Below are 27,111 nucleotides of genomic sequence, written 5' to 3' on the forward strand. Positions count from 1 at the left end.
AGGCAACACTGGCAGGCCCATTTCTTTGGCCTTCAACTGGTCCATGTAGGTGTTCCTACTCTACCTTGCCCTGGTGTTGTAGCCACGGATGCAGACGCACAGCCTGGTCATGTCTCCTGGCCCTGGATTCTCAGCCAAGGAGAAGAGGGACCCTTCAAGGCCTTCCTGCAGCTTGACTAGATGGGGCTGGGGTTTCTAAAGCCTCCTGCTCCTCGTATATGCCCTCTACAACCCCAAGAATCCATGGGACTCTGGAATGCTCAGATGCCCTTTCATTGCCATGCTTTCCCCCTGCCTGCCTGTCATCTCTTTGACTACTAAGGATCTATTTGAGGGTTCATGTCCCATGTCCTACTGGCAAGGAGGGCTGTTCTGCCCTTCATGAGTAATTCATCAACCCAATCCCAGAATAACCAAGCAGAAGCTCTTAGGGGCCATCTCCAGCACCAATTATGAATTCAGCCCAGGTTCCAATAGAAAACAATAACACTTTCAAATTGGGGATCTTCAAAAACATTCATAGAAATGTACAGAGTAATATATCTTTGGATTTCCAAATCTCTTGCACCAAAATTACTTACCTGCTTATTCTAAGTCTCCATGGTTTGTGTTTTGAGAGGCACAAGAACAGACACAGAGAAGGAATAATTTCACCATCAGCACAGGAGGGTGGGTGTCCAGCCAAGTCTCCACTGGGAACTCTTGCACAGGATGATGAAACCACAACGCAGCATGCAAGGTCAGACTTGGAGAGATGCAGCCACATGGGGAAGGCCCCTCCAGCCTCCTCCATGGGCTCTGAACAGGGAGGTGGGACAGGCATTGAGAAAGCGCAAGGCACCCTTAGTACCCTCGAGTCAGCCCGCCGAGGCCAGTCCTAAGCTTCTGAACTTCAGGTCAGAAGCTGCTTCCTGCCTTACCAGGTTTATGCTCTGTGACTGCCCCACAACTCCTAGGGATAGCTTTGACTCCAAGCTCACAAGTCCTGCCCACCCCCTCCCAGGCACATTGTAGGCCACTTCCGGTGGCAGCATTGGCCCTTGGGAGCCAGCAGGTTCTTCTGTGGGGGAGACATAGGGAGCTGACCTGGGCTTAGCCACCCCATGCCAAAAGAAGGCACCTGAAATTGCCCGAGGCCTGGTACAGGGTGCTCAGGTCTGCTTCAGGCTGTTCTGGGGTCTCTAGGGACCCATGTGTAGGATGGGGAGCAGGGGTTGGGTGGTGTATACGTCTTCAGAACCTCTCCTCCTGCCACACCACTGAAGACAACCAACCAGCAGACACAGGGAAGGTGAAGGATGCCATTTGCCATCAAGGAATGGAAGCTTGAATTGTGAGACATCCCCAAGCAGTGTACAAATCAGGTGCCGTTTCAAATTTTTTTATTGCAATGGACATAAAGCAGAGCCCATTAAATTGTGCATTATGGGAAACTTAAAATGAGAAGGTACTTCTTCATTGAGCAAAAAACCAGATCCGTAAAACAGCAGTGGCTTAAGTGAATCACTCTAACCCCAGTGCCCTCATGGCTTTTCATAGAGCCATGGAACTAACTCCTATTCTGCTGTATCTGCCACTTGTCTACTCATGGGTTCCAGAGAGCCCTGGGAACCCTGACTATCCTTGGGGATCCCTAAGAGCTGCTGAGGGATAGTCAGCAAGTCTGTTCTCTAGAGGGGCAGCCACTGGCCATTCCCAGAGCAGCGGGCAGCTGGCAGGTTCCAAGTCCTTTTCCAAGATGAAAGCAAGCCCAGCCTGTAGTGTAGGGCATGCCCAGAGCTCCAGCAAGCACTGGAGGGAAGCAGACGCCCCATGCCAACAACACAACTGGTAGCTGTGGTCCCTCAACTGCAGTGAATGAGAGCAACCACCTCCTCCCCACCAATGCTGGGACAATCGTGTCCCCACATCCAACACCTCCTCCTGTGCAAACTCACACCAGGAACACAGCAAAGGGCCCCCAAGGACTCAGAGCAACCTTCTTTCAAGAAGGGGAGAAGAAAAACAAAACCTACAAAACCCCAAAATCTGATTGTTCCAAGGTTCCTCCGCGAGCGAAGTCGCAGAGGTCATCATTGATGTCGCAGTCCCCAGCAGGCTCCCGCTTCTCCTTGTTCTCTGACTTGGGACGGGAGATGGGGGCAGATCCAGGGATGGAGTGCATTCTTGATTAACACATGATCAGAGCGGGGCTATGAAAGCATCAAGAAGCGCACAGCACCAAGTATGTGCAAGAATGACAAATGCCACTGAGTGGGAAGATCCCAAGGGCAAAAGGCATGTGATCGAGGGCCAGCTATAACATACCACACTGAGCACAAAAAGCATGAGCAAGAGGCAACACACTGCGTGATTCCCATTTCTGTGGTGGTCCAGGGGCCACCACACAGGAAGCTCAGAGGCTGTAGTGGCTTGGGGACAAGGATCGAGGATCAAAAACCACCAAAAATGACAAAAACATTTCACACTTTTTTTTTTTTTTGCAGGGGCTGCGGGGAGAGGAAATCTACACTGCCATGAACTTCAAAATAAGTAAAAGAAGCTAGAAGTATCAACAGAGCTTGCTCGTGAGGAAGTTTTGTCCTTTGCGTTTTAAAATCATCTGTTCCGGAACATTAAAAATTTCAACCAAAAACACCAGAAAGTATCCCAGGCGGACAGAATGACACAGACACAGAACAACTTCCCTGAGGCAAAGGGATTAGTCATTCCTGACCACGTGGGCCTTGTACCATCTCACACTTTCTGCGGTTTCTTGTCAGGCTCTGCTAATGCAAACCAAACTCCATTCTGTGACATTTAAAGAAGCCTGCAGTACCCTAGGACAGGCCGGCACTTCACCAGGACAGAGGGTCAGCAAGGTCAAAACCATTTTCATAGAAACGTTACAGCTTTTGGTATGCAAGAGGTCCTTTACAATTGTTTTCAAAACAGATAGACACACGTGCATTTTTTTTTTAAAGCAGTCTCTCTGTGTTGATTTCTATGATAGCAAGACCCAGAATCTTTAATACACAGAAAGCAAAGTTCTTGGGCATAATCTCCGTACCTTCCCAGGCTGGAGGGTGGAGATCTTAGAACAGTGTCTGCGAGTGATTCTGAGATAACAAGGACCTTGCCTGGACCCTTGGTAACCACGTGCATCCCCAGGAATCCCCGGCCCTAGCACGGCCGTAGCTACAGGAACCCCAGCATCCACACCCTCCCGAGGGCCCCCTGTTCCACAGCACTTTGTCCAGCTGATCCACGCATCCTGAGGCCCTTTGAGGGAGCAGTCGTCTGGGCCAGGCCAGGCCAGGGCCAAGCCGGAGAGCCCGGGGGCAAAGACAATGCGCCAAACGCCTTCAGACGACTTCTGTGACCTGCAGGGTTTGTCCAGGAGCAGGAACTGCATAGCCCAGTGGGCAGCAGATCACAAGTGACTCAGAACTAGAGACAATGTGGTTGGAGTGGGCTGCAGGACTGTGCCACCATCCAGCATGGCAGCAGGCTAAGTGGAGGGAGATGAAAAAGCAGGGTGCAGGCTCTGCTCAGGCTGCAGGCAAATGTCAACGGGTGAGGTGAGGGGGGCGCCAGAATTCAGGATGAAGGTCCAAAAAGGTGTTGAGAATCACAGAGTGATTGCCGAGATGCCAGTGTCAGGGGGCAGGGCTCACTAATATGGACTCAAACACACAGCCCCAACCATGAAACCGCCCATAAGGAGACCAGGCATTTATTGGTCCTGTCAACCCAAATCCACACACATCGCTCCCGCCACATGTACCCAAGGGCTGTAAGGAGCAGAAACAGGCTGCTCTGGCCTGCAGCAACCCTGAGTGCCTGAGCCCTCATCCTGTTCCAAATCCCATTCACTGAAAGAATGGGCTTTGGTGGGCCAGGCTCTTCCTCCCCTCTCCCATGGCCACCAGCACCCACAGGACACTCTTCTGCCCCTAGGCCCATGTGCGTCACCTGAAAGGCCTTATGTGCAGAGAAAACTCAAAGCCTCCTGCTGTGCAAATCCAGCAAGACACCAAGGCCAGAGCCATGCGGAGGACAAAGAAGCATCAAAATCCAGCAGGAAGCAGAGAGCCTGGGACCTGCATCTCCTCCCCATAAAAGGAACTGCGAGGACCGCAGGTCAGAGGCAGGAACTGCAAAAAGGAATCTTAGGTGAGAAAATAAGAATAAAAACCAGGTTTGTGAATGTGAAGTTTTAGAAACCAAAGGAAAGTCTTGAGTCTTTCATGATCATAAAACTAAGCACTAAACCACTGAAGCCTTGCTTAGTTATCATGGCAACGTTGACCACAACTTCCTGTCAACACACAAAAAGAAATAATATACAAGAAGAGCCAGCACACTGGGCATCAGGCAGGTCTCTGGGATGCAGCCCCAGGTGCCCACAAGGGTCACAAACGTCAGGAGACACTGCTGGGAAGATGGGAGAGTTTATCGGGGACAAAGCTCCTCTCATTAGGAAAAAGCTGAAGAGGTACAGGCAAAAGCATAAAGAAGGATGCAAACAGCCTGACCTGGCGGGGATCTGAAGAAGAGGTAACCCCACTTTCACCTCCCCAAACCCCAACTCCGTCCTGGGCATCTGGGATTGGCATTGCTCGCCCCTCAGCGCCCCATGTCCCATGTGCCGCAAGCCAGAAAGCAGCTGAGTCCCAGGGGTTGCCCCAGAGCAACAAGTCTGGTGAGTTTGGGGCACCAAAATTCCAGAATCAAATATGGACACTTTCCACCTTGCCTGTGGAAACACAGTCCCCGCCCCACACCCCCAACCTCCCTCCCATGACCATGCCAGGTGGAGACCCATATCACAGATATGTCCCATGCTGTACCGAAAAGCAGGAGGAAACCGGGCACAAGCCTCCAGAGGCCATTGGCAGCCAATCATAGCTCTGCCACACAAAGAAAGTCAGGAAGAAACAGAGTGGTTTGAAAAGGATGCCACCTGCCAGGCCTCTCGCCACAGGCCAGGTGTGGGGCTGAAGGAGGGAGAATGAGGCAGGGAGAACAGAGCCTGGAGACTGCCCCCTCAGCACCCACACATGCCCCAGGGACTGCGACGGGCAGAAAGGAGAAAGAGCAGAAGCTGCTTGAGGAAATTGAAGTGAACAGACAGAAAAGCCAAGGGCTGGGTGAAAAGTCAGCCGCCCCAGCAAGCTCTTAGCAAGGCCACAGCCACCTTCTGACTGAAGGCCATCATGTATGGTGCGAGAAGAGCGCTGCTTCCTTAGGTGGGGTGGGAGGAGATACCCACCTCACACATGTGTTTGTGGGACAAACCTAGTGTCAGTAACCCATAGTGGATGCTGGACATGTCCTCAAAAGAGCCCCCAACCACCACAGGCTTTTTCCAAAGCAGGCACCAGTCTTCCTCCTCACACGATCAGTAACATCCCCAACTGGAAGGACGCCCCCATGAGCACAGTTCCGAGGGTCCCCTGAGGCCCCCGATGTAGCACCGCCTCCTCTGTCTCCCACCAACTGGCATGCCAAACCCTTCTCATCCAATGAGCCAGATGCCATGGGTTGCGTACCCGGATACCCTGATCACCACAAAACAAGGACCTTTTTGAGCAAACCCAATTCATATTTGCCCTGAATAATTTCCGTGTCCCCAAGACAGTGTATGTAGACAACCATCTGAGGTCTCTGGGCCACTCAGAAGGGCCACACAGAAGGCCTCACCCCCACACTCATGCCTCCCACACTAACAAAGAGCCAAACTTGAAGGCTCTCATTGCCACACCTTGGGGAGAGCCCAGCCGAGGAAGGAGACAGTGCCTGTTGAGAACACCATGCGCTGTCCCTGGTTCACACCACGTGGGCATTGCCAAAAGCCATCACTTCTGCTTGTCAGTACCCACCAGCCACTGGGTCAAAGGGTCATCAAAAAGGAGCAAGCTCAGCTTTTAGATGGCCAGCCTGGCGACAGCCATCCTCTGCCTTCCAGGCTGTTCCTCAGAGCCTCCCCTGGGCTCTTTGTGGGGACACCCTCAAGCAGCACTGCCTGCAGGCACAGCTAATGAGAGAGCCCATGCTGGGAGGCCAACCAACACGGCTGCACGCCTGGCTCTTGGAGACCGCACTGTGGGAGGCTGCCCCTTGCAACCAACTCCAACCCCAACACTCGGACTCTGTGGAATCACTCTCTCCAGGGCCTCCAAGAACCTCCCGTGTAGCAGTGCATGACAATCCTAATACATCTACATCACACAGCACCCAGGATCCCAGTATTGTTGCCAAGACAGCACTGTGGTTGCAGCCACGTGTTCTTTGCAAAGTGGCCAACAGCAAATGGTGGCCAGCAGCAATTGGCCTCCTGCAGCAAAGCACATGTCTAGCCCTGCACCACTCGCCCCTACACTGGCTTTGGCTCAGCCATGGTACTGGCAAGAGATGGCCTGGCTCCACAGCCAGGACAGTGGCTTACCCTGGAGCATGCTCCCCAGAGCCTGACCCACAACTGATTCTTGGTACTGATTTTGCACAGAAGCCCGTCTGCCAATGCGTGCCACCTTCTCCACAACCAGGAACTCACACCCGAGGACTAGTCTAGCAGGTATACAAAATGATCCAAAAATTTTCTAAAAACTGGCCCGTGGAAGGAATCTTCTGAGCCCCTAAGTGATACAGCTACGAGCACAAGATGGGAGGGCAGGTGTGCAAGAGTCAGGCGAGATGAGGAAAGCCGGGGACATGCTCTCATAAAAACATTCATTACAGGCCCCATGCAGTCCCTCTGTAGCACTTGTGCGCGTGAGGATGAACTCAGCCATGAACCCATAGGCTCCGAAACAATAGAGGATTTCCCACTGAATTAACTATTGGTGTCTTAACCTAGTTGGCATTTCAATGACACATAAAAGACTGAGTTTTAGGTTGCATGCAATGTTCTAAAACAAAACCAACAACAACAAAAAAAAACCTTGTGACAATATGGAATGGAAGAATGAACAAAAAGCACCCCAAGTTGCAAATTGATCAGGCACCCCAGCCAGGGGCAGGAAACTGGAAATTTATATGGAATGAAAGGCTGGTGTTTGGGTAACTCCCCCAGAGTGTGCATGAAATAGGCAGGAACCTCCAGGATTTAAAAAACAAATGCCACTCAGCTTCCACATGGCTGAGACCACCAACTGGGAATGGCTCAGACAACACCCAGCCAGGGCAGGCTTCGCCCTCCTTCCCATGCCAAGGAGATGCTGGGCAGTGTCTGTAGACTACCCAAGGAGTAGAGGCGAGTCATGCCAAGGATGCTGCCAGCTGCCCCATGCTGCCCGGGACAGCTCCATGTGGCAGAGAACTGCTTCAACCCCATGTGTCAAGAGCCAAGATTGGGATACTTGGGTCTAGAATGTAGTTCCCCAGAGCCCTGTGGATGTATGACCTGAAGTCATGACCACTGTGAGCACCCTGGACAGGCTGGAGAATCCATGCCCAGTCCAGAGTCCTCAACCAGCCTGTGAAAACACAGACACAAAGCTTTGCAGGGTTGGAGGCATCTGAGCACCCATGCTCTCTTCAGAAAACATCCCTGAATCTCAGGCACCCAGAGATACTAAGGCCAACCACTGGATTGAGGGAGCATTCCTACTTCTGCTGTGGGGTTTCTTTGTTTCGCCTTGCATATACTACCTCATTTTACCCTCACAGTCCCCCCCACCTCCCAATCATTGGAATTCTCAAGAGCACTGTATGACAGAGGAAAAGACCGGGCAAAGAATTAGACAACTTTGCAAAGTGACACACAGCTAGTCAAGTGGCAGGATCAGAGGCACATCACCCCCACACACCCATTCCCCACCCGCGCCCACCAGGCTCAGAGGCCACATGAGGTGCCCACAGAGACCTCAGCCAGCCCCTTCTGCCCCCTGGCTCCTCTTCGCTTCCCTAATGAGAACTGAAGGTAAAGGCTACAAAAAGTGACCTTAGGCCCCCTGACCAGCGCAAGCATATTGCCCTTCCCAGGGGTTTCCAGAAAGCTGTCCTTATCACTTGCAGGTGCAAGTGACTCCAGGTACAGTCCCACAGGGTTTGCTGCTGCCGCTGCCACCACCCACACACCATACCTGCGAGTCCCCCAGTCAGCTTCCCAAGTGTCTCCAGCCCTACCCTGCATCCCGCAGCCTGCCCCACCCCCAGTGAGCTGGCTCCAACCCCGCCATCTGTGCCATACCCATCACCCGCCTGCCCACTCAGAGGGCCCTTAGATGACCCACTCCTGGGAGATAACGAAATGAGCACCCCAGTGAGGTGAGTCTTGCTTCGGGCAGGCCTCTTCCTGGGTCTCTCTGTGGATGGGGTGGCCACACAGGAACCAATCTTCCATCCTCTTCCCTCTGGAGGCTGTGGCCTGGGATGGGCACCAGGCTCAGGAGCTGGGAGCTACAGGGACTCCTCATCTGCCTTCACATTCCAGAGAAGGCTCCCATAGGCCTGAAGGCTGTTGAACAAGAGCAGCGACAATCAGGAAACTTCATTCAGCACCACTCAGCAGCTCCCAGTATGCAGACGCAAACCTAACCCACATGGGCACAGTGCCCCTGGCCTCCCCATGGGATGTACTCTCACACTCACACAGCAGGTGTGACCAGGACCAGGAGTACCCTGGTGCTGGTAAAGCTGGCACTGTGCACAGGAAAAGGGCACAACAGGCCCCCAGGTGCTGCCTAAGGCCTTCAGAGCAAAGGCTGCCCCTGTCATCCCTGCAGTGTCTGGGATGAGCCCCTCACCTGCTTTACTGCCCTCTTGTCCTCTGGGCAGAACCCCTCACTCCTGCTCCCAAGTGAATCAGCAAGCCTGGCCGGGGTGATGCTGGGCCTCTGGGGCACCTCACGGTGGTGGGGGCCGAAGAGGAAATCCAGACAAAAGCAGCAGGAATGTAGCCCCAGAGTGCTGAGCCCTCACTCTGAACCTGTTACCCACTAAGGGACCTCTGAGAACACCCTCTTGCCCTCACCAAGGCCTTCTGTCAGCTACCACAGCCCCTCAGGTCACTTTCCTGTGGGTGGCAGGTGCTGGGGTGGGGCCTCATCTACTCCCACTAAGCCAGGACCCTGTGCCCTCCCCTGTCTTCTGGGAGCAGCGGGTGTGGAGTGCTGCCCACTCACATGGGGCTACCCCATGCCTGCCATGTTGATCCCTTTGCCATTTCTGCTCTCTCTCCAGAATTGGAGTTGGAAGTCTGATGATGAGGGAACACAAAAGCCACCCTGGGGTGCTACCTGGGCACTGTCCTTGGCCTGGGCCCTTGATGGGCGATGCCCACTCCTGCAAATTCAGACTCAGTGCACCTAGGTGTGGCCCAACTCCCACACCAGAAACACTGGCAGTGGAGAAGGAAAACAAGGAGGTCAAGAGGCAGCAGTTTCTCAAAGCTCTCTAAGGGTCCAGTGAGGGCCAGGCACCCCTGGCTTGGCTGCTCCAGCTCTAGGTGACTTCAAAGCTACCTGGGGTCTCACCCCGATTGGTCAAACCTTCAGACCCACCCAAACCTATGGAATTACAGTCTGTGTTTTACCATGGTCAAGTCAGGGATGGCTCTGAGGCTTGGCAGAGCCTGGTCTTTGCAGGTTGTTGAACCCAGTAGGAAGCAATCTGCTTGCTTCAGGCCCCTGGCCAGGGATGGGGCAGGACGACACAGACTTCATGATTCTGACCCCGTCCAAACATACTCCACCAATCCAGAGCTGTGTCCAGGACCAACATGGCAATCAACAGAGGCTGGAGGTTGGTGGTGGGGTGTGTAAGGCTGTGTACTGGGGACTTCCAGAGCCACAGCCCAATACCTGGGGGGACCCCAGGGAAGCTTTCCTGCTCACACATAACTCAGTATGGACATGTGATGTCAGCCAAAGATGGTCCCTCACCTCCAGACATGCTGTGCAGCCTGCTTGAAATCTAGGAAAACGAGAAGAGAAGGCTGTGTGGGGACAGGAAGCCTTCCTGCAGACAGTCTAGGTTCACGTAGAGTCAGGGGAAAAGGGCAGGACAGGGCAGGGGAGGATGGGGCATGGGAGAGGGCCACAGCTTGGAGGAAGAGGGCTACCTTTCAGACCCAAAGACCAAGACAGCAACAAGTCTTGGGTGGGAAAGGTACCAACGTGACCGGGGCCCCAGGCAAGGGCTGGGCAACAGCATGAGGCAAAACTGGGGCAGCAGAAAGTTGAGACTAGGCAGAGTTCGATCCATCCCTGGGCTTGGGGTCACAGAGAATCAGGGAGGGGAGGACTTCTGTGCCCTGGTATGACCTCTGGGACTCTGTCCTGCCCTGTAGTGGCCTTGGCACCAGGGAGAAAGCCGAAACAAAACCCCTCTTTCAGGGAGCTCACAGAGGCCATTCACCTTCAGGTCCCTGGCACGTGGCCGGATCCTGACCCTCAGAAGGCACCCTGACATTAAACGACCTTCCATAAGAGGCTCCAGGCTTTAGCCCAAGGCCTGAATCATACCTGGAAATGGCAAGGTCTGCTCCTGCCCCCTCGGGCTTGCTTCAGGACAGCAGGGCCTGTTCCTAGAAGGCTCTAGCTAAGGTCATGGTGAGCCGGTTTGGGAGGACACACTCTACATACTTCCCGCACTTTGCTCCCAGTCACCTGCTCTACCCAGGGCTGCAGCAACTTCGTACCTCCTTGGTATTCTCTGCATTGAGTTGCTCCTTCAGTCTTTTCTTGCCCTTAATTTACCAGGAATGTGCAGTAAATATGCTGTATCCGTCGAGCCACTTTACAAAGTGTACATCACTTAATTCTGCCATATTGCTGCTCCCAGGTGGGCTTTGCTTCCTGACTTCAAGGTGACAAAGGGCTGAACTGGCATGTGGACACAACAGGAGTCCAAGTCAAGACTGTTGGCTGTGGCACCCCTCTTCTTTCTCTCCCCATCCCCTCCCACAGTGAGAAGATCCAGGATCCCACCTCAGCCACTCCACACTCCTCTTTCCCTTCCTAACCCATTTGGTCACATGACAGTTGTGAGGGCATATCTAAGCCCCTGGCCTGAACTTTGATCTTTTCTTCTGACCGACAGACTCACAGGGTGGAGCCTTGGGAAGGCTGGCTGTCCTGACAGCTGATGAGCCCCACCTCCTGGTCCCAACCCTTGTCCAGGACTTGACCAACTCCTCCCTGGAACCCCTTTGGGTCACTAAACTCATCCTGTCCAGGAGGCTTGTTCCTAGTGGCCATGAGCTGTGGGATGCTGGGTGGAAGATCCCATTCTGAGAGCCTCTCTGGCCCCACATGCACAGGAGATCTGGACCTTTCCCCATTTCCAGACCAGCCTCCCACATAAGCCCAGTTCCCTTCTTGCTCACAGGGCTCCTGTTGGCCCTGGCCCATTGGCTTCAACTGAATGCATACTCTCCCAACAGTCCTCTCAGAACCCCCTGCAACTGCCTCTTAGACTGCGGCTCTCCCCACATTCCACCAACCCAACGGCTCTTCCCTGCCTCCGGGAGGCTGGGCCAGTACCACCAGCTCCTGCTCTCTGACTGGCACTCTGTGTCAGGATGCATACCACTGCTGCTTACGAGCTGCCCTCCCCAGGGCTCCCCATCTCACCCCCATGAACCTGAACCTGTACCTGTTGGTCCAGTTGGTCCTCAGTGTGTATGTGCCTTTTCCATGAACCATCAGCTTCTTGGGGGAACAGGAGCTGTTTTAGGCATTATCCCCTTCCCACCCCAGCATCCCACACACAAAGGTAACCGTAACTGCATTTGGAGTTGGTGAGCTGGCTTTTGTTCAGAAGCACATGAATGTTAGAGGCAGCACCAAAGAATGCAACATGGATGTTAGTATATGCATTTCTTGATGTAAAAACCTATAAAACTGCCCCAAAGGCTTCCTGGTTCCCAATCTCTGGTGTAATGCTGGTGTAAGGCTTCTATTTTTGCTCACTTGCTGTTAATTTTTGACTTAATAAACCACTGTATAAAGGAAGCACCCATATATTGCTCACGCCTTACTCCCCCCGCCATGTTAAAAGTGGCATCACTGTAAAAGGGATGATCACTACTAGGAAATGGATATGGATCTACATGCACTAGCCTACTGATGGTCTGCTACACAGCCATTTACTCATACTTGGTCTCAAGTCTCGCCAACCTCAGACAGTCCATGCTGTCTGCCTTAAAAAGTGCTGGCTAGCAATTTTGTAGAATCAGTTTATCATTTCTTCATGACTCAATCCAGATTGTACATATCAGGCAAGATTAATGCAGAAGGACCCAGTGTGGTAGCCTCACGGATTAAGTCCTCACCTTACATGCACCGGGATCCCATATGGGTTCTGGTTTGTGTCCAAGCTGCCCCAGTTGCCATCCAACTGCCTGCTTATGACCTAAGAAAACAGAAGATGACCCAAAGCCTTGGGACCCTGCATCCATGTGGGAGACCTAGAAGATGCTCCTGGCTCCTAGCTTGGGATCAGCTCAGCTCCAGCCATTTTGGCCACTTGGGAAGTGAACCAGCAGATGAGAAATCTTTCTCTCCGTGTCTCCTCTCTGTATATCTGACTTTCCAATAAAAATGTTTTTAAAAGATTAACACAGAAATGGTGTTCTATGGTACATTGAATCAGGAGGTAGATCATGTTGGCAAGCATATATGCTATAGGGACTCCATTTCTAAGGAAAACCTAGAAGTCAGCAAATCTCTGGAGACAGAGCCCATGAGTGGTCATCTGAAGGAACAGCAGGTGGGCAAGGAGGTACGTGGCTGATGCAAGACCTGGAGGTGATAAACTGCTAAGGTCTACTACTGAAGTAGTGTTTAGTGGCATGACACAAATGTTTGCAAACTGATCGTGGTGAGTATACAAAAACAGCAAAGTGTGCATGGGACTGATGAGCTGTTTTAAGCAGTAAGAGCCACTGGGAAAACAGAATCCAAACTAGCAAGACAAATGTCTCAAGTGCAGACACCATGAGCCTGGATGGCACCTCACTCACCTTTGGCATCTCTGCCCCCCACCCTGGGTGTTCAACACAGGCCCAGAAGGCCCCTGCTGGGCAGAGTTGTGAAAGCAACCAATTTTGGCCCAAACAATTTTGTCCAAGCTCCCTCTCCTTACCCCCACACCCAATGGAGGCCCACTCAACATGAGGCTAAAGAAATTCCGATTCCTAAAATTCCTGGAACAATTGCACTGAATGGTAAGATTATGAAGTTAGCACTGTGGTGTACCAGGTTAAGCCATTCATATTAGCATCCCAAACTAGAAGACTGGTTCGAGTCCTGGCTGTGCCACTTCCCAACTCCCTGCTAGTGTACCTGGGAAAGCGGCAGAAATGGCCCAAGTGCTTGGGGTCGCTGCACCTATTTGAGAAACCAAGAGCTCCTGGCTCTTGGCTTTAAGTTAGTCCAGCCCAGGCAGCTGAAACCATTCGCATAGTGAACTTGGAAAGTATCTCTTCTCTCCCTGTCCCTCTACCTTTCAAATATGGTTTTTATGCAAACATTTTAAAGGCTATGTATATGAGTGCCTCAAAAATCCCATGAAAATTCAGCTTATGAAAAGGCTATGGATTCCATCTTTTCATCTAATCAATTTTCCAAGAACTTAAGAGTACCTTCTTTAAAAAAAAGTATCTTTGCAAATCTGCCTTTCCAATATAAAAGGCTAGAAAGATCCCCTGTCTACTGATTCACTCCCAAAATGGCCACAACAGCCTTGGCTAAGCCAATCCAAAGCCAGGAGCCAGAAGCTTCTGCTGTGTCTCCTGTGTGTATGCAGGCACCCAAGAATTTCATCCTCCACTGCTTTCCCAGGCCACAAGCAGGGAACTTCAAGGGAAGTGGAGCAGCCGAGGCACCGATTAGCACTCACATAGGATGCCATTGCTTGGGGGTGGAGGATTATTAGCCTGTCAGTCTGTCATGCTTGACCCCAAGAGTACCCTCTTAATACATGCTTTTTTCCCCTGATTTTCCTCCCCCAGACAGAAGGCCACATGAAACACTGCAGTGTCAAACCCTTGGATATGAAGGAAAACGTCCTTCAGCAGCAGCAAGACAGGGATTTCTGACTTGCCCCAAACCACGTCCTGGTATCCTGAAATTACCCCTAGCTCACTCACACACCTACTCTGAGTCCTACGGTCAGTCACTATAGGGTATTGTACATGTTCAGCGCAGGCACAGTTGTTTCCCTGAATATTTTTTATGTGCATTTGGCTGAATCAGCTGATAGAAGGTTGATGGTCCAGATGTTCTTTCAAGCTTTCTTAAGAGTCCAAAAATGTCCTGCTGCCCCCCAAATGGTACTAAAATCACGTCAGGTCTAAAATTCCTTCCCTACCCCAGTAAGAACAGAGGGAAAATCTGTCTGCACATGCTGAGCACAGGCCCCAGCACCCAGCAGGAATGACTGCTATTTCAAAAGAACATGTTCAGGTTTTCATTTTTGCTTTGCCATTTTATTAATTACGAATGTCAGGTCCCACCCAAACCCAGAAATTGCTGGTTAGGAAAAAAGCCCAAGCTATGTGATAAGAACCTGGGAGTACAAGGCCAAGGTGGATGGGTGGCAGGTATTGAAACTGGCCAGGAAACCAAGATTACCTCCCCACCCACCCTGACCACAGCCATGCACAGTGCACAGCCTTCAGTACAGGAGCTGGTATACCGTTGCACCATTCTTACAGCCGGTAACCAGGTAGTGGTCATCAGAGGACAGGTCACAACACAGGATCTCGGAAGGCTCTTGGACCTGGAGCGAGGGGAGACCCCACCCCCACCCCCGAGCCATCAGCTACAGCTACAGTCTGGCATTCTCCAGGGCCAGGGCCAGGTTAGTGGAGACCCGAGTCATTGTCTCCACACAGGACACAGCAGTGAGCCCACAGGCCCCCATGTCCACACTGCCCCTCCCATCCTACAAAACAGCCCTGAACACCCTCTCGGCTGTCCTTCCCTGCACTTCTGGGAGCCATAGCCTGGCTACAAATTCCTTCCTTTCCACAACACTTTGCAGTACCTGGAACAGCCTCCGCAGAGAGGGGACCTCTATGCACCTGATGTAATTATCCACTGTGTCCACAAAGCAGCTCCCTGGTGAAGGAGAGGGCAGGTGGCAAGGTCGCAGATCAAACTTGCCTTCCAGTTCCACCTGGCTCCTGTCCTCAACAAGGCCACACCAAGGGCTTTCTCTGCTCTGCCACAGACACACTGCTTGTGGCCATCAGAGCCACACCCCAAGCCACTCTTCTGTCCCCACCTTCCCACCACACACAGGACAATCAGAGGGAGCTGGAGGTCTCTGCCTGCAGCCTTCAGGCTGCCATTCCACTTAGGAAGCTAGATTACAGAAGGAGCCAGCAAACCAAAAAGAAAGTGAATTCAAGCAGGGTGCCCCCAGTTTTCCACTCACCACTGGCGGCAAACTTGAGGTTGTGCTGGCTGCTGCACTCTAGCCCAACAACCTTGAAATGCTCTTTCCGCTGAGTGTGAACGGTAAGGATTTCACCATTTCCCAGGCCTGCTAGTACCCACTCCTCGCTGGGGTCATGAGTGATACTGAGGATCTGCGGGGGAGAAGGCCTGGGCTCAGTGCTCAGAATTCCCGGTGCCCTCAGTCACACCCATCTCCCCTGCCATGGCAGGACCTGCCGCTGCCAACACCCAGACACCACCTCATACTGCAAGGAGTACTGCTGCACGATCTTGTAGCTTCTCAGGTCCCAGGAATACAGCTTGGTGTCCTCACCTCCTGTCCAGAACTTAGTGCTTGCGATGTCGATGCATCGGGACCCATATATGGGCACTACTTGGTTCCTGGGGAACAGGCCAGAAGTCACAAGCAGGTCTGCTTCCTCTGGAAGCTTCCAGGCCAGAAAACCCCAGACAGGTTCACCATACTCAAAGTCCTTTGGACTAGAGGATGTAAGGTGGCAGTGGGCAAACCCTCCCACAGAGGAAGCCAAGGGGCTCTGCAGAGGTCTCACACCTGATCAACTGTTGGTTCTGCAAGTCCCAGACCTCAACAAAGCCTCGGAAGGAAGCCATGCAGATGCGGGCATCGGTGGAGATGGCCAGGGAATAGCAAACGGAGCCTGTTGAAGGCAGCTCTGCCCTGACACGAGGAGTGGGTGCCAAGTCCCAGAGAGTCAAGGTCCTTGACCTGCCTGCTGTGACCAGGCTCTGCTCATCGGGGGTCAGCTTGCAGACAAGGATACACCCTTGGGGATCCTGTGGGGACAGTCACGCCCTTGCATCTCCTTGCTGCTCTGACAAGATGTCCTGTGGTCTCAGGGCCCCTGTGTGTGCTACCCTGCTTCCAGCCCTCCCTGGGTGACTGTCACCTGAAGATCCAGCTGGGCCTCAGGGGTCTTGTCCCACGTGTGCAGAGAATTCTCATCCCACACCCTGATGTAGCCCAAGCCACACGTGTACACATTGTGGGTTGAGCCGCTGACTGCCACAGCATGGACTTTACTCCTATGTCGCAGCATGCCAACCTTCCATAATCTTCTGGGGATCTTCTGCTTGACCACAGCTTCATGTGGGACAGGGGGCTTGGGGAGAGGTGAAACGGTTAATCGTAAAGGTGACTGTGCTCCTGGAAGTCTGGAATCTCCAAAGAGACACCAGACACCTGCACCCTGTTACAAGCAAAGCTGTTTCCTGAAAGACCAGGAGGCAGGCAGAAGATAGGGAGAACCTTGAGTTTGTAGATTTGTGGGAAAGACCGCTACCTTCAAGGCATCCGTTTTATTGCTGTCTGCATTGAAGTGATATGATCAGGACCCCCAAGCCTATACATTGTAAATTCCTATCACATGTTTTCTGTTTTGTGTCACCGTTAGCTCCTAATCATGTACTTGCTCACTGTCACGTAGCTTTTGACTCTTACTATAAAATCCCATGATTATTTCATTCAGGGCACTTCCTGCTTATGGCAAGAGGTTGCCCCTTGGACTAGAAATTAAAATCTCACTCGCCTTGGAGTCTTGCTTGGATTTATTGAACCCCAACAGGCTTGGGGAGAGGAGATGGCTGGCAGCCCCGACTAACCCTGGCCTCTTCGCGAGCTGCTAGCATCCATGCCCTTGAACATGTGACATGGCTCCTCTCCCTCTGGGCAAGAATTCTCCAAGGAGTGACAGTGTCACCAAGAGCCTCACTCAGAAGATGCTGACCGGAGGAGCACAGCTCTGTTCTAAATACCCTCCACCCACAGGGGGGAGAGAAGCATCAACTCCGCCCACACCCCCCACCTGACTGCGAGACCGTTAAGAAGGGGAGGAGCCCAAGGTTAAGGTGACACTCACAATGGTCCTGAGGAGCTCCTGAACGTCACTGGGAGGGGACTGACAACAGGGCTGGCCTGCAGGAAAAAAACAAACAGCAACACCCCCAGGGAGCCCTGCACCCTGCAGACACCTGTCTGGAGCCAGCCTGGCCCCTCCACCCTGTCACAGCCATTACTTACCAAGCCCAGATCCTAGCTCAAAGCTGTGACAGATGGGTGGGGGGAAAGGGGAAACAGACAGAACAGGAAGCTCAGGGCTCCAGGACAGCCTCTCTCAAGGACAGTGTGCCACCTCCCACTGGGTCCTGCTCCAGCCAGACCCACCTGGCCCCGGCCTCTGCTGCTCCTGCCGGTTCCAGCTGCTTGGTCTGGGGTTGAGGTGTGACAGCAGCTGGCAGGGGCCCCTGAGGCTGGGACAGTTCACTTTTGTCTTGAGAAATAGGGCTGTGCTCCGGGGACGGCTGAGGTGCTCCCTGCAGATGTCCCAGCTGCTGTTGCCCTCCCTGCTCAGGCCCCGAGGAAGCCCCAGAACCTTCCTCCGGGTTCAGCATCTCCTCTGCTTTATCACGAATCCTCAAACAGAAGGCTTCCTCCTTCTCTCCACTTGTTTTAGAGGTCAGCGAAGAAGCACCTGGGCCACCAGTTTGAGGTCTCCAGAAAGACACCGGCAGGGCAAGTCCCAGGTCCCAAGCCGGCCCTGACCCCTGCATCAGGGTAGAGAAGGAAGGCACACAGGTGCTGCAGGTCTACACGGAAGGCACCCAGGAGGCCGGCCCTGCTGAGGCTTCCCTGTCTGGGGCTGCAGGCTCACATCTTACCCAAGTGCTAGCGTGAGCAATTTGGAAACAGCCACCACGTGTTACAACTTTCACAGATGGACTTTGTTTCTGACCACAGAAAATCTAACTCACCTTCTCTCCTTGCCAGAGACTTTTCAGAGAAGAGCTTAGCCCCAAAATAAAACACAGAACAATGGGGCCCCTATACTCCATTGTGTCCCTCTCCGAGGGCTTCAACATCCCACAGGAGCCTCACAGGTGTTCTGTGTGGCACGCATACCTGGGTCAGGAACAACTGACTGCTGAGACAACTCTGAGTATTAACTAAATGGAATCACAAGGACGATATTCAATACCTCATGAGACTAAGGGCAGGGCACTTCACAGTCAGTGGAAGAATGAAACCAAACTTATTTTAGTGCAAAAAGAAAAATTAAATCCACACAAGTTAGCCACAATACAATATTTTTCCTAAATGTTGAAGATTCCTCATATGAGTGAATTTAAAACATTTCTGCACCAAAGTGAAATTTTCCTTTGTCTTTTTTCTGTTGATTGATTCCCCAAATGGCTGCAACAGCTGAAGCTGAGCCAATTTGAAGCCAGGAGCCAGAAGCTTTTTCTGGGTCTCCCAGGCAGGTGCAGGGTCCCAAAGCTTTGGGCTGTCTTCTACTGCTTTCCCAGGCCATAAACAGGGAGGTGGATTGGAAGTGGAACAGCCAGGACACAAACTGGCACCCAAATGGGATACCAGAGCTAGCATGCAGAGGATTAGAGCACTGTGCCGCTGTGTCAGCCATCCCCCTTTTAGAAATATTTTGTCTACTTGAAAGAGTTTAGGACCCTGGGTTGATATCGGATGGCTATTTCCCATCCCCGGATACTGGTGTGGTTGTGAAGCTGGCTTCAGCTTCTTACTTTGTCCACAGCTCCCTCAACCCCCAAACAGGCCCAAGAAATAGAAAATCCGGAGATGATCACATCCACTTTTCCCTAACCCTTGACCCATCTCACTCTGATCAACTATGTTATCATGAAAATCATTTAAAAAGAAAGTTATGGGCCCGGCGCGGTGGCGCAGTGGTTAAGGTCCTCGCCTTGCACGCCCGGGATCCCATATGGGCGCTGGTTCTATCCCGGCAGCCCCACTTCCCTTCTAGCTCCCTGCCTGTGGCCCGGGAAAGCAGTCGAGGACGGCCCAAAGCTTTGGGACCCTGCACCCACGTGGGAGACCCGGAAAAGGCTCCTGGCTTCGGATCAGCATAGTATCGGCCGTTGCACTCACTTGGGGAGTGAATCCTCGGACGGAAGATCTTCCTCTCTGTCTCTCCTCTCTGTATATCCGCCTTTCCAATAAAAAAAATAATAAAAATAAATCTTTAAAAAAAAAAAGAAAGTTACAAAGATAGGACAGAGAGAATCTTCTATCCACTAGCTCACTCCTTAAATGACTGAAATAGTTGGGGCTGTGCCAGGTCAAAGCCAGGGTCTACTTTTTTTTCTGGGTCTCCCTAGAGAGTGCAAGGGCCCAAGAACTTGGGCCATTCTTTTTTTTTTTTTTTCCAGAGCAGTAACAGGGAGCTAGATTAGAAGTGGAACAAGCAGGACTTGAACTGGTGTCCACATAGGATACACCATCACAGCGCCTGACTCCCAAACAAAATTCTTTTCATTCCCCTTCCCATGAAGTAGCCCTCTCACATTAATGTAGATGGAAAAGTGTGGTTGGCTGTGGACTGTGCTGACAGCCTTAAGAATTTCAGGTGGAGCAGTGCTTTCCTTCAAGAAGGCTCCATCACAGTCTACCCTAGGAAGGCCCTGTGGAGACCAGAGCATACAGAGAATACCACAGCTGGTGGAGAGGGGAAGCCTAGCCCTCTCCCACCCCCACAAGTTTCCCTCCAAAGCCTCAAGACAGAGAGCACAGGCAGCACTCACAGCCTCCAAACGCAGGAAACTCACCTCTGAAGGCAGAAGCTCAAAGCCCAGGGATGAGAGGTGGATGCAGCAAGGGCCCGCCGGGCCAGGATATCCTCCCTTCCCCTCCCAGGCACTGCCCCAATATAAGGAGTGGATAATCAAGCCCTAGAACCTGATCCTGGGCCAGGGGTCCCAGGCCTGACAGGCCTACCAATTACCCAGCATGACCACAATCAACTTGAGGCAGGTTCTCATCAGCAGGTGATCCTCTTGCTTGTAAAGGCCCACTGGGCTGAAGCCAATGATGAGGAATCCTGGGAGGGAGCAGCCGGTTGACTTCTCTTCCTGATGCTGGCCTGACGCTGCGTGGCACAGCACCTCCAAAAACAAGGGCCAGGGAAGCCAAGCATCCCCAAGGACACCTTGCCTACCTTGTCAGATTTAATCATGCATCACACCCATGCAGGCTTTCAAAGACAGATTCTGGATCCAACTCCCTAGAAATCTGGATTATGGTGGCTTGGGGTGAGGCTCCAGATATTGTATTTCTAGCAATTTCTCTCCATGGGAGCCCCATCCTGGCAGGAGGGGCAGCTGTGCTGAAGTGGGGTGTTCCCCTCTACCGGTCTATTCCAAGTGCCCCCCTGTCCTGGCACTCTCCTCTCACTGAGGCTGCTCTGTCCTCAAGTCTCTTTCTCATTCAGTGGCTCCCCTCTTTGGAGCAGATACCATACAAAAGGGCCATACAAAACCATCAACTTAAAAATTAGCCTGCTATGGATTTAACTGAATCTGGAGTCCCACCTATGGTTGCCTTGACAAAGCCAGATGGAATGATTTTGTCCCCCACTCCCCACCCTAAATGATTAGTTTCCTGACCATGCAGGACTAACTTCTCAACCTTTAACTTTGCTGGATATGTAAATCTCTTTCTTTTCTTTAAGGATCTTAAAACCAAGTCTTTCTGTTTTGTGAGCCAAAGAGATACTAACAAATATTTTTCAGGATTGTCCTCTTACAACTGTGAAACCACAGTGACAGTTGCTGTCTGCACCCCCATCAAGCTAGGAATCAGTCCCAGTACGGAATGTGCAAAACTTCTGAAACTCACGGGCTGGAGGTAGATGGAAGGATATTATTATTATTAATAATAATTGTTTCCCTCTCTCAAATTTTGCTACTGAGAACAGGTGGACATTAATAAATATGCCTGTGTGGGGCTTTGTGATCCAGCCTAAACTCACAGGTGCCTGAGGAGCCCTTGCAGACCACCCCTCCCTGCACACATTTGTCCCTGTGACAAGTGACACAGCCAGAGGCAGACGTCTGGGAGCAAGATCTCTTGGCCAATCAGGGTGCCAGCAGGCCAGGAGAAGGCGCTTTGCTGAAAGACCAAGACCATGGGACTCTTGAAAACAGCAAGAGGGGAAACAATTCATTACATACAAGTGGCCCCTCACTATAATCAACAGCAGACTTCTCATGAGAAACTGTGGAAGCCAGAAGGCCGTGCAATGACAAAATGTAGGAAAAAAAATATCAACCAAGATTCCGTACTCAGCAAAGGCAGTCGTGATGGCACAAGGTTTACGTTGCCACTCGGGATGTTTCCATTCCACACTGGAGTACCTGCCAGGGTCAGGTCCCACCTCGGCTTCCACTCCAGCTTCCTGCCCATGCAGATCCTGGGCGACGGCGGTGATGGCTCAAGTACTGGGATCCCCGTCACTGACGTGGGAGACTCGGAGGAGTTCCTGACTTCCGGCCATTGCAGACATCTGGGGAGTGAATCAGCGGCGAGAACAGCTCACTTTCTCTCCACTCCATCTCTTTCTGATGCTCTGTCCTTCAGATAAAGTTTAAAAAAAAGGCATTAAATGGTATACTACAAAAATCAGTTAAATAGAAACAAAGTGATACTGAGGGAAGAAATTAAAAGGGTACAATAAAACCAAATGAATTGCAAAGTAAAAGAAATAATTCTTTTATTAGATATTACAATAAATAAATGAGTGAAATACTCCAATGAAAAGATAAATACTACAATAATTTTTTTAAAGATTTATTTATTTTTATTGGAAAGAAGCCAGGAGCTTCTTTTGGGTCTCCCACGTGGATTCAGGGTCCCAAGGCTTTGGGTCATCTTCTGCTCCTTTCCCAGGTCACAAGCAGGAAGCTGGGTGGGAAGTGAAAGCAGCCGAGATATAATCTGGTGCCCATATGGGATCTCAGTACATGCAAGGTAAGAATTTAACACCTAGGCTATTGCACCAGGCCCAGAATGGATTTTTTAAATGATCCGCCTAAACACTGCCTACAAGAGACTCAGTTGAGATGCAGAAACAAAAATAGGTGGAAAGTGAGAGAATGGGAAAAGATAGACCATGCACACAGAAACCAAGAGCGAACTATGGTTGCTGAATAACATAAAATAAATCTTACGTAAAAAATTAAATAACCACAACAAAAACTCTACAAGAAACAAAGAAGAGCATTACATATTGATAAACGGGTGATTCAGGGGACAGAATGTGGGCTTGATTGGCTAATCCCCCTAGCACTGATATCCTATATAGTCACCAGTTTATGTCCCGGCCTCTCCACTTCCCATCCAGCTCTCTGCTTGTGGCCTGGGAGAACAGCGGAGGGAAGATAGCCAAGGCAAGGGCTTAGGACCCTGCACCAATATGGGAGACCCAGAAGAAGCTCTGATTCCTGGCTCATATCTTTAGATTGGCTCAGCTCCAGCCATTGAAGCCATTTGGGAAGTGAACAAGTGGATGGAAGACCTTTTCACTGTCTCTCCTCTATAAATGTTATTTTCCAATAAAAAAAATAAATAAATAAGCGTTAAAAAAGTGATTCTTCAAGACAATATAAAATTGTGAACATATACACATTACCATGGTCTGTGCTATAATTGGTATCCCCACTTCCCAACCAATTTATTGAAACCCAATCATCTGGGATTATTACCCTCATGAAAAAGTCCCCAAGAGCAGTCTTGCCCCCTCTGTCATGTCATGCACAGGAAGAAGGGCAAGGCCCTCACCAGACACTGAGTCTCCCAGCACTCTGGTCTTGGATTGACCAACCTCCAGGACTGAAACACATTTCTACTGTTTATAAGCTGTCCCACTTAGGCATTTGTTTCAGCAGCCTGAAGAGATACAGACACATATGAAATGTCAGAGTTTTAGAATATGAGGCAGAATTTTGAGAGTTGAAGCAGGAAATAAGCAACACCCCAACAGTAACTGGAGACCTCAATACTTTACCTTCCACTTGGATATAAACACATAGAAGGTTAATATGTAAACAGATTTGCATGACACAATAAGCTAACCAGACTTGAACAGGCATATTCAGAACACTAGGAAATAATGGAAGAATTCTCAAATGCAGATGGTACATTCTCCAGGATAGACCAACACACAAAAATCAATTTCTGTATTCTAGAAATGAACAATATGAAAAGGAGTGGGAAAATCCTACTTACAATAGCATCAAAATAAAATGCTTCTGGATGCCAGTGCCATGGCATAGCAGGCCTCCCTCCGCTTGTGGTGCCAGCACTGCTTTGTGTCCTGGTTGCTTCCTGCTTATGGCCTGGAAAGTCAGTGGAGGATGGCCAAGCCCTGGGCCCCTGGCCTCAGACTGGCCCTGCCATGGTGGTAGTGGCCATGGCTGGAAGTCCACTCCCTTCCTCCCTCACTCTTTCCTCAAACCACCAAGATCACAGATACCACTTCATTATCATGAGGTTGACTACAGTTGAAATAATAGAAAGTGGTAAATAATAATGTTGGTGAGGATGTAGAAAAATTGACCTCATACATCACTGATAGGAATATAAAATATTTCAATTTCTATGGAATACAGATTTCTTATTCCTCAAAGTGAAATACAGAATTATCATTTGATCAAGCAACTCTAATTCTAGGTATCCCCAAAAGAAAAACAGATGTTGAAAAGTGGGAAAACCAATACAGATGAAAAGTGTTTAAGTAGCTGCCAAGGGCTAGGAAGTAGGGTTGGGGTAGGGGATTGAGAAGAATGGCTTAGAAACTATCAGGTTTCCTTTTGAGGTGTTTAAAAAGTTCTATAAACTAGGGCCTGGTGCAATGACTCAGCAGCTAAATCCTCACTTTGCAAGTGCTGGGCTCCCATTTGGGCACCAGTTCCTGTCTCAGTTGCTTGTGACCTGGGAAACAGTAGAGGATGGCCCAAAGCCTTGGAACCCTACACTCATGTGGGAGACCTGAAAAAGGCTTCTGGCTTCAGATCAGCTCAGTTCTACATCAGCTCAGCTCTGGCCATTGCAGCCACTTGGCTAGTGAACAAGCAATGGAAGATCTTTCTCTCCTTCTATGAATCTGCTTTCCATTAAAACAGTTCTATGTAAACTAAATCATGGTGATCTAGACGGTGGTGCCAAACATTACATATACACGTGGTACCCACGTTCTCTGCTTCACTGTGAGAGAGAGTCCATGAGAGACCAAGAGCACACAGCAAGCAGCAAGCATTTTCTTGTGAAAGGAGACTCACCAAAGCAAGAAGTCAGGCTCACTGAGAAATGCCTCACCTCTGAACTGTGTTTAACTAAGTTGTTTAATGGAAGGGGAGGTACATTCTAATACACAGGATGAATTATTACAGTTTTTCTGGGGAAGCAATTTCTCAGAATCTAACTCTCACCCCTTTTTTGTTCCATATATGGGCCAACAGTTCCCCGTCATGGTGGCTGGTAGATGTGTCACGTAGAGGAACCCGGAAAGCTAGGCTGTTCCTTCGCCTGTCAGTGGCATAGCATGCATGGACTGTCAGTGTACTGAAAGGTACACGGGAAAGCACTCAAGTTGTTATGTGTATGTAAATGAAGGCATTTCAGGAAGAAATGTAGCTACAGTGGAGAAAAACATCTACTTTCGATAGGCTGTGGTTGTTAACATCCTATGGGTCTTTTATTCAAGCCACCACCTTGAATAAGCAAGCACGGCAAGTAGGTTTTGAAAATTGTATGTGAACCAAGCAAGTGGATTTCTGCCAGTGGTTTAAGTATTTGATCTTTGTTCCCAGTTTCTGGCATAAATTCCAGACTCTTCCCCAGCGGCAGGTATAGAACTCCCCAAGTGACTGCAATGGCCAGAGCTGAGCTGATCCAGAGCTGAGATGATGTGAAGTCAGAAGCCTTTTCCGGGCCTCCCACACTGGTGCAGGGTCCCAAGGCTTTGGGCCATCCTTTGCCATCTGCAGCAATTCCTTCTCAAGCAGAAGGATTTTATGCTAACAGTGCATCTCCTGGTGACAGACTAGGAAAACCAACCCTACCATCTAGTTGCAGGGACCTTCACCGTGGCTTTCATCATGGTGCCTCCTTGAAAGCAAAGGTGTCAGTGAGCTGCATCCCAAGGTCACATGGGCAAAAGTTCCCACACTTAGGACCCTTCTGCATGGTCCAGAGAGCTCATTATCTGGCTGTTCATTTCTGTCACTAGCAAAGACTGTTCTCCCTGATGACTGTGAGCTGTTACAGGAAATCCTCCAAGGAGAGAGGGCCATGGGAACCCCCAACTCGTAGCCAAGTCAGACACAAAGTGGCTGGGGGATAGGAGTTTGTGAAACTGGACCCTTCACCTGTGGGATGTGCCATGATTTTTATGTAGTGTCAGAACCAAATTGTGAGATACCCAAATGGTATCCACAGGAAACCGAACTGCTTAGTGTGAAAATGAACCCATCTGGCTTGGGGAGTGTCTAGCATAATTTTCCGTTAATGTCTATCAGAGGTGACAGCACACACACGCACACACACACACACACACACACACAAAAACTTGGCTTTCACACTCAGTCACCCTACCAAGCAGCCAGATTCTTGCTGTACACCACAGAAGCCGAGATTTTATTTCTGAGTTCCTCACACCTCCTTTCTGACACTGACAAGACTTCTGTCTTGCTGCCTCCTCCAGTGGCCCAGCCTCGCCGTCCCTCCTTACGGCCACCTGGAGCAACCTGTTCCCTGTGAAGGGCTCAGTCTCTAGCGGCATGTTGTAGTGGTGGAGACTGTCTCTTATCGGTGGCCATTTTTAATGCAGCATTTCCTCTTAGCTGAAAAGACGTGAAACAGAAGACTTTGAAAACAAGAGATATTCCCAAGAAGGCAAATTGGCCGAAACAAAGGACTCTTCCAGTTTTAGGAGTTTTAAACTGAAACCAACCAAAAGCTACCTAGAGGTCAGCTTTAGCACTGCGGAATGCTGGGGCTGGCAGACACCGACCCTGCAAGAGCTCACGGGTAGGCAGGTGTGCAGTGTGGGCGGCAGGGCGGGCTCTGTCCTCTAGGCCCACCTGTGCCTCTTGGCTCTCCTCTCCATTTTTGTCTTGTGCCTGCTGTTCTTCAGCTAACAGTTTCGGATATTTTTACTGCTTACAATTTTTTTTAGTGGATTATTTTCTTCTAAAGAATATGCTGAAGCTTCCAAGACTTTGATGGCATTCATTCAAGACTTCTAAAAGCACCATGATAAGGAATTCAACGCAGATCTCAGGAGCCATGATTCTAGAATTAGACAAAACCCTCTAACATTCCATCCTGACTGCATTTGATGCCATGGAGCATCCACACCTGAAGGCATCCTATTGTTTCTCGGCCTTTTGGCTAAGATCAGGTTCAGTTAGTGGCATTCCTTGGGGCTGTATGGCATGCTGTGTAATAAAATATACTGATGTGACATTGCAAACAGCCAACACTGACACTGAACTTGTCCGGCTTTAATAACACATTTTATAAAGCCATTGACTCGTAATCAGTGTTTTATCTTTTCACCTTATTTGGGATTAATTTAAAGGAAAAAATGCAAAAGCACTTAATTTTGAACTTACCAGAACTTTTCTTGTGGTTGGTTTCTGTCCTTCACCTGATGTTTAGAAAGGTTTTCTCTATTTCATAAAATTAAAACGCTTACTCATATATGTTTTTAAAGATTTCTTAATTTTTATTGGAAAGGCAGATATACAGAGAGGAGGAAAGAAAGATCTTCAGTCTGCTGGTTCACTCCTCAGATAGCCACAGTGGCTGGAGCTGAGTTGACCTGAAGCCAGGAGCTAGGAGCCTTTTCCGGGTCTCCCATGCGGGCGTAGGGTCCCAAGGCCT

General features: G+C 50.5%; 1 protein-coding gene across 1 annotated transcript; it reads right to left on the reverse strand.

Annotated features, from left to right (window-relative positions):
• Positions 1-14,607: 14,607 nt before the first annotated feature.
• Positions 14,608-26,005, reverse strand: TLE7 (TLE family member 7). Its single transcript, XM_040982162.1, has 7 exons — positions 25,955-26,005; positions 16,304-16,516; positions 15,949-16,190; positions 15,635-15,776; positions 15,373-15,526; positions 14,980-15,053; positions 14,608-14,712 (listed from the first exon to the last, which is right to left on the reverse strand). The coding sequence occupies exons 1-7, from the start codon at positions 26,003-26,005 to the stop codon at positions 14,608-14,610; spliced, it is 981 nt and encodes a 326-aa protein (XP_040838096.1).
• Between the last annotated feature and the right edge of the window lie 1,106 nt (positions 26,006-27,111).

This window comes from Ochotona curzoniae, unplaced genomic scaffold (genome assembly GCF_017591425.1).
Source record: "Ochotona curzoniae isolate NIBS_2020 unplaced genomic scaffold, NIBS_Ocur_1.0 contig_3622, whole genome shotgun sequence".
NCBI lineage: Eukaryota > Metazoa > Chordata > Mammalia > Lagomorpha > Ochotonidae > Ochotona > Ochotona curzoniae.

Bases quoted from the DNA above. Each gene is read 5' to 3' on its own strand.
- TLE7 (XM_040982162.1), bottom strand. From the start codon at position 26,005: ATGCCGCTAGAGACTGAGCCCTTCACAGGGAACAGGTTGCTCCAGGTG. The intron at 16,517-25,954 runs GTAAGGAGGGAC...CCTCTCCCCAAG, and splicing joins ACAGGTTGCTCCAGGTGGCC to CCCCCTGTCCCACATGAAGC. The intron at 14,713-14,979 runs GTACTGCAAAGT...CCCTCGCTCCAG, and splicing joins CTCTGCGGAGGCTGTTCCAG to GTCCAAGAGCCTTCCGAGAT.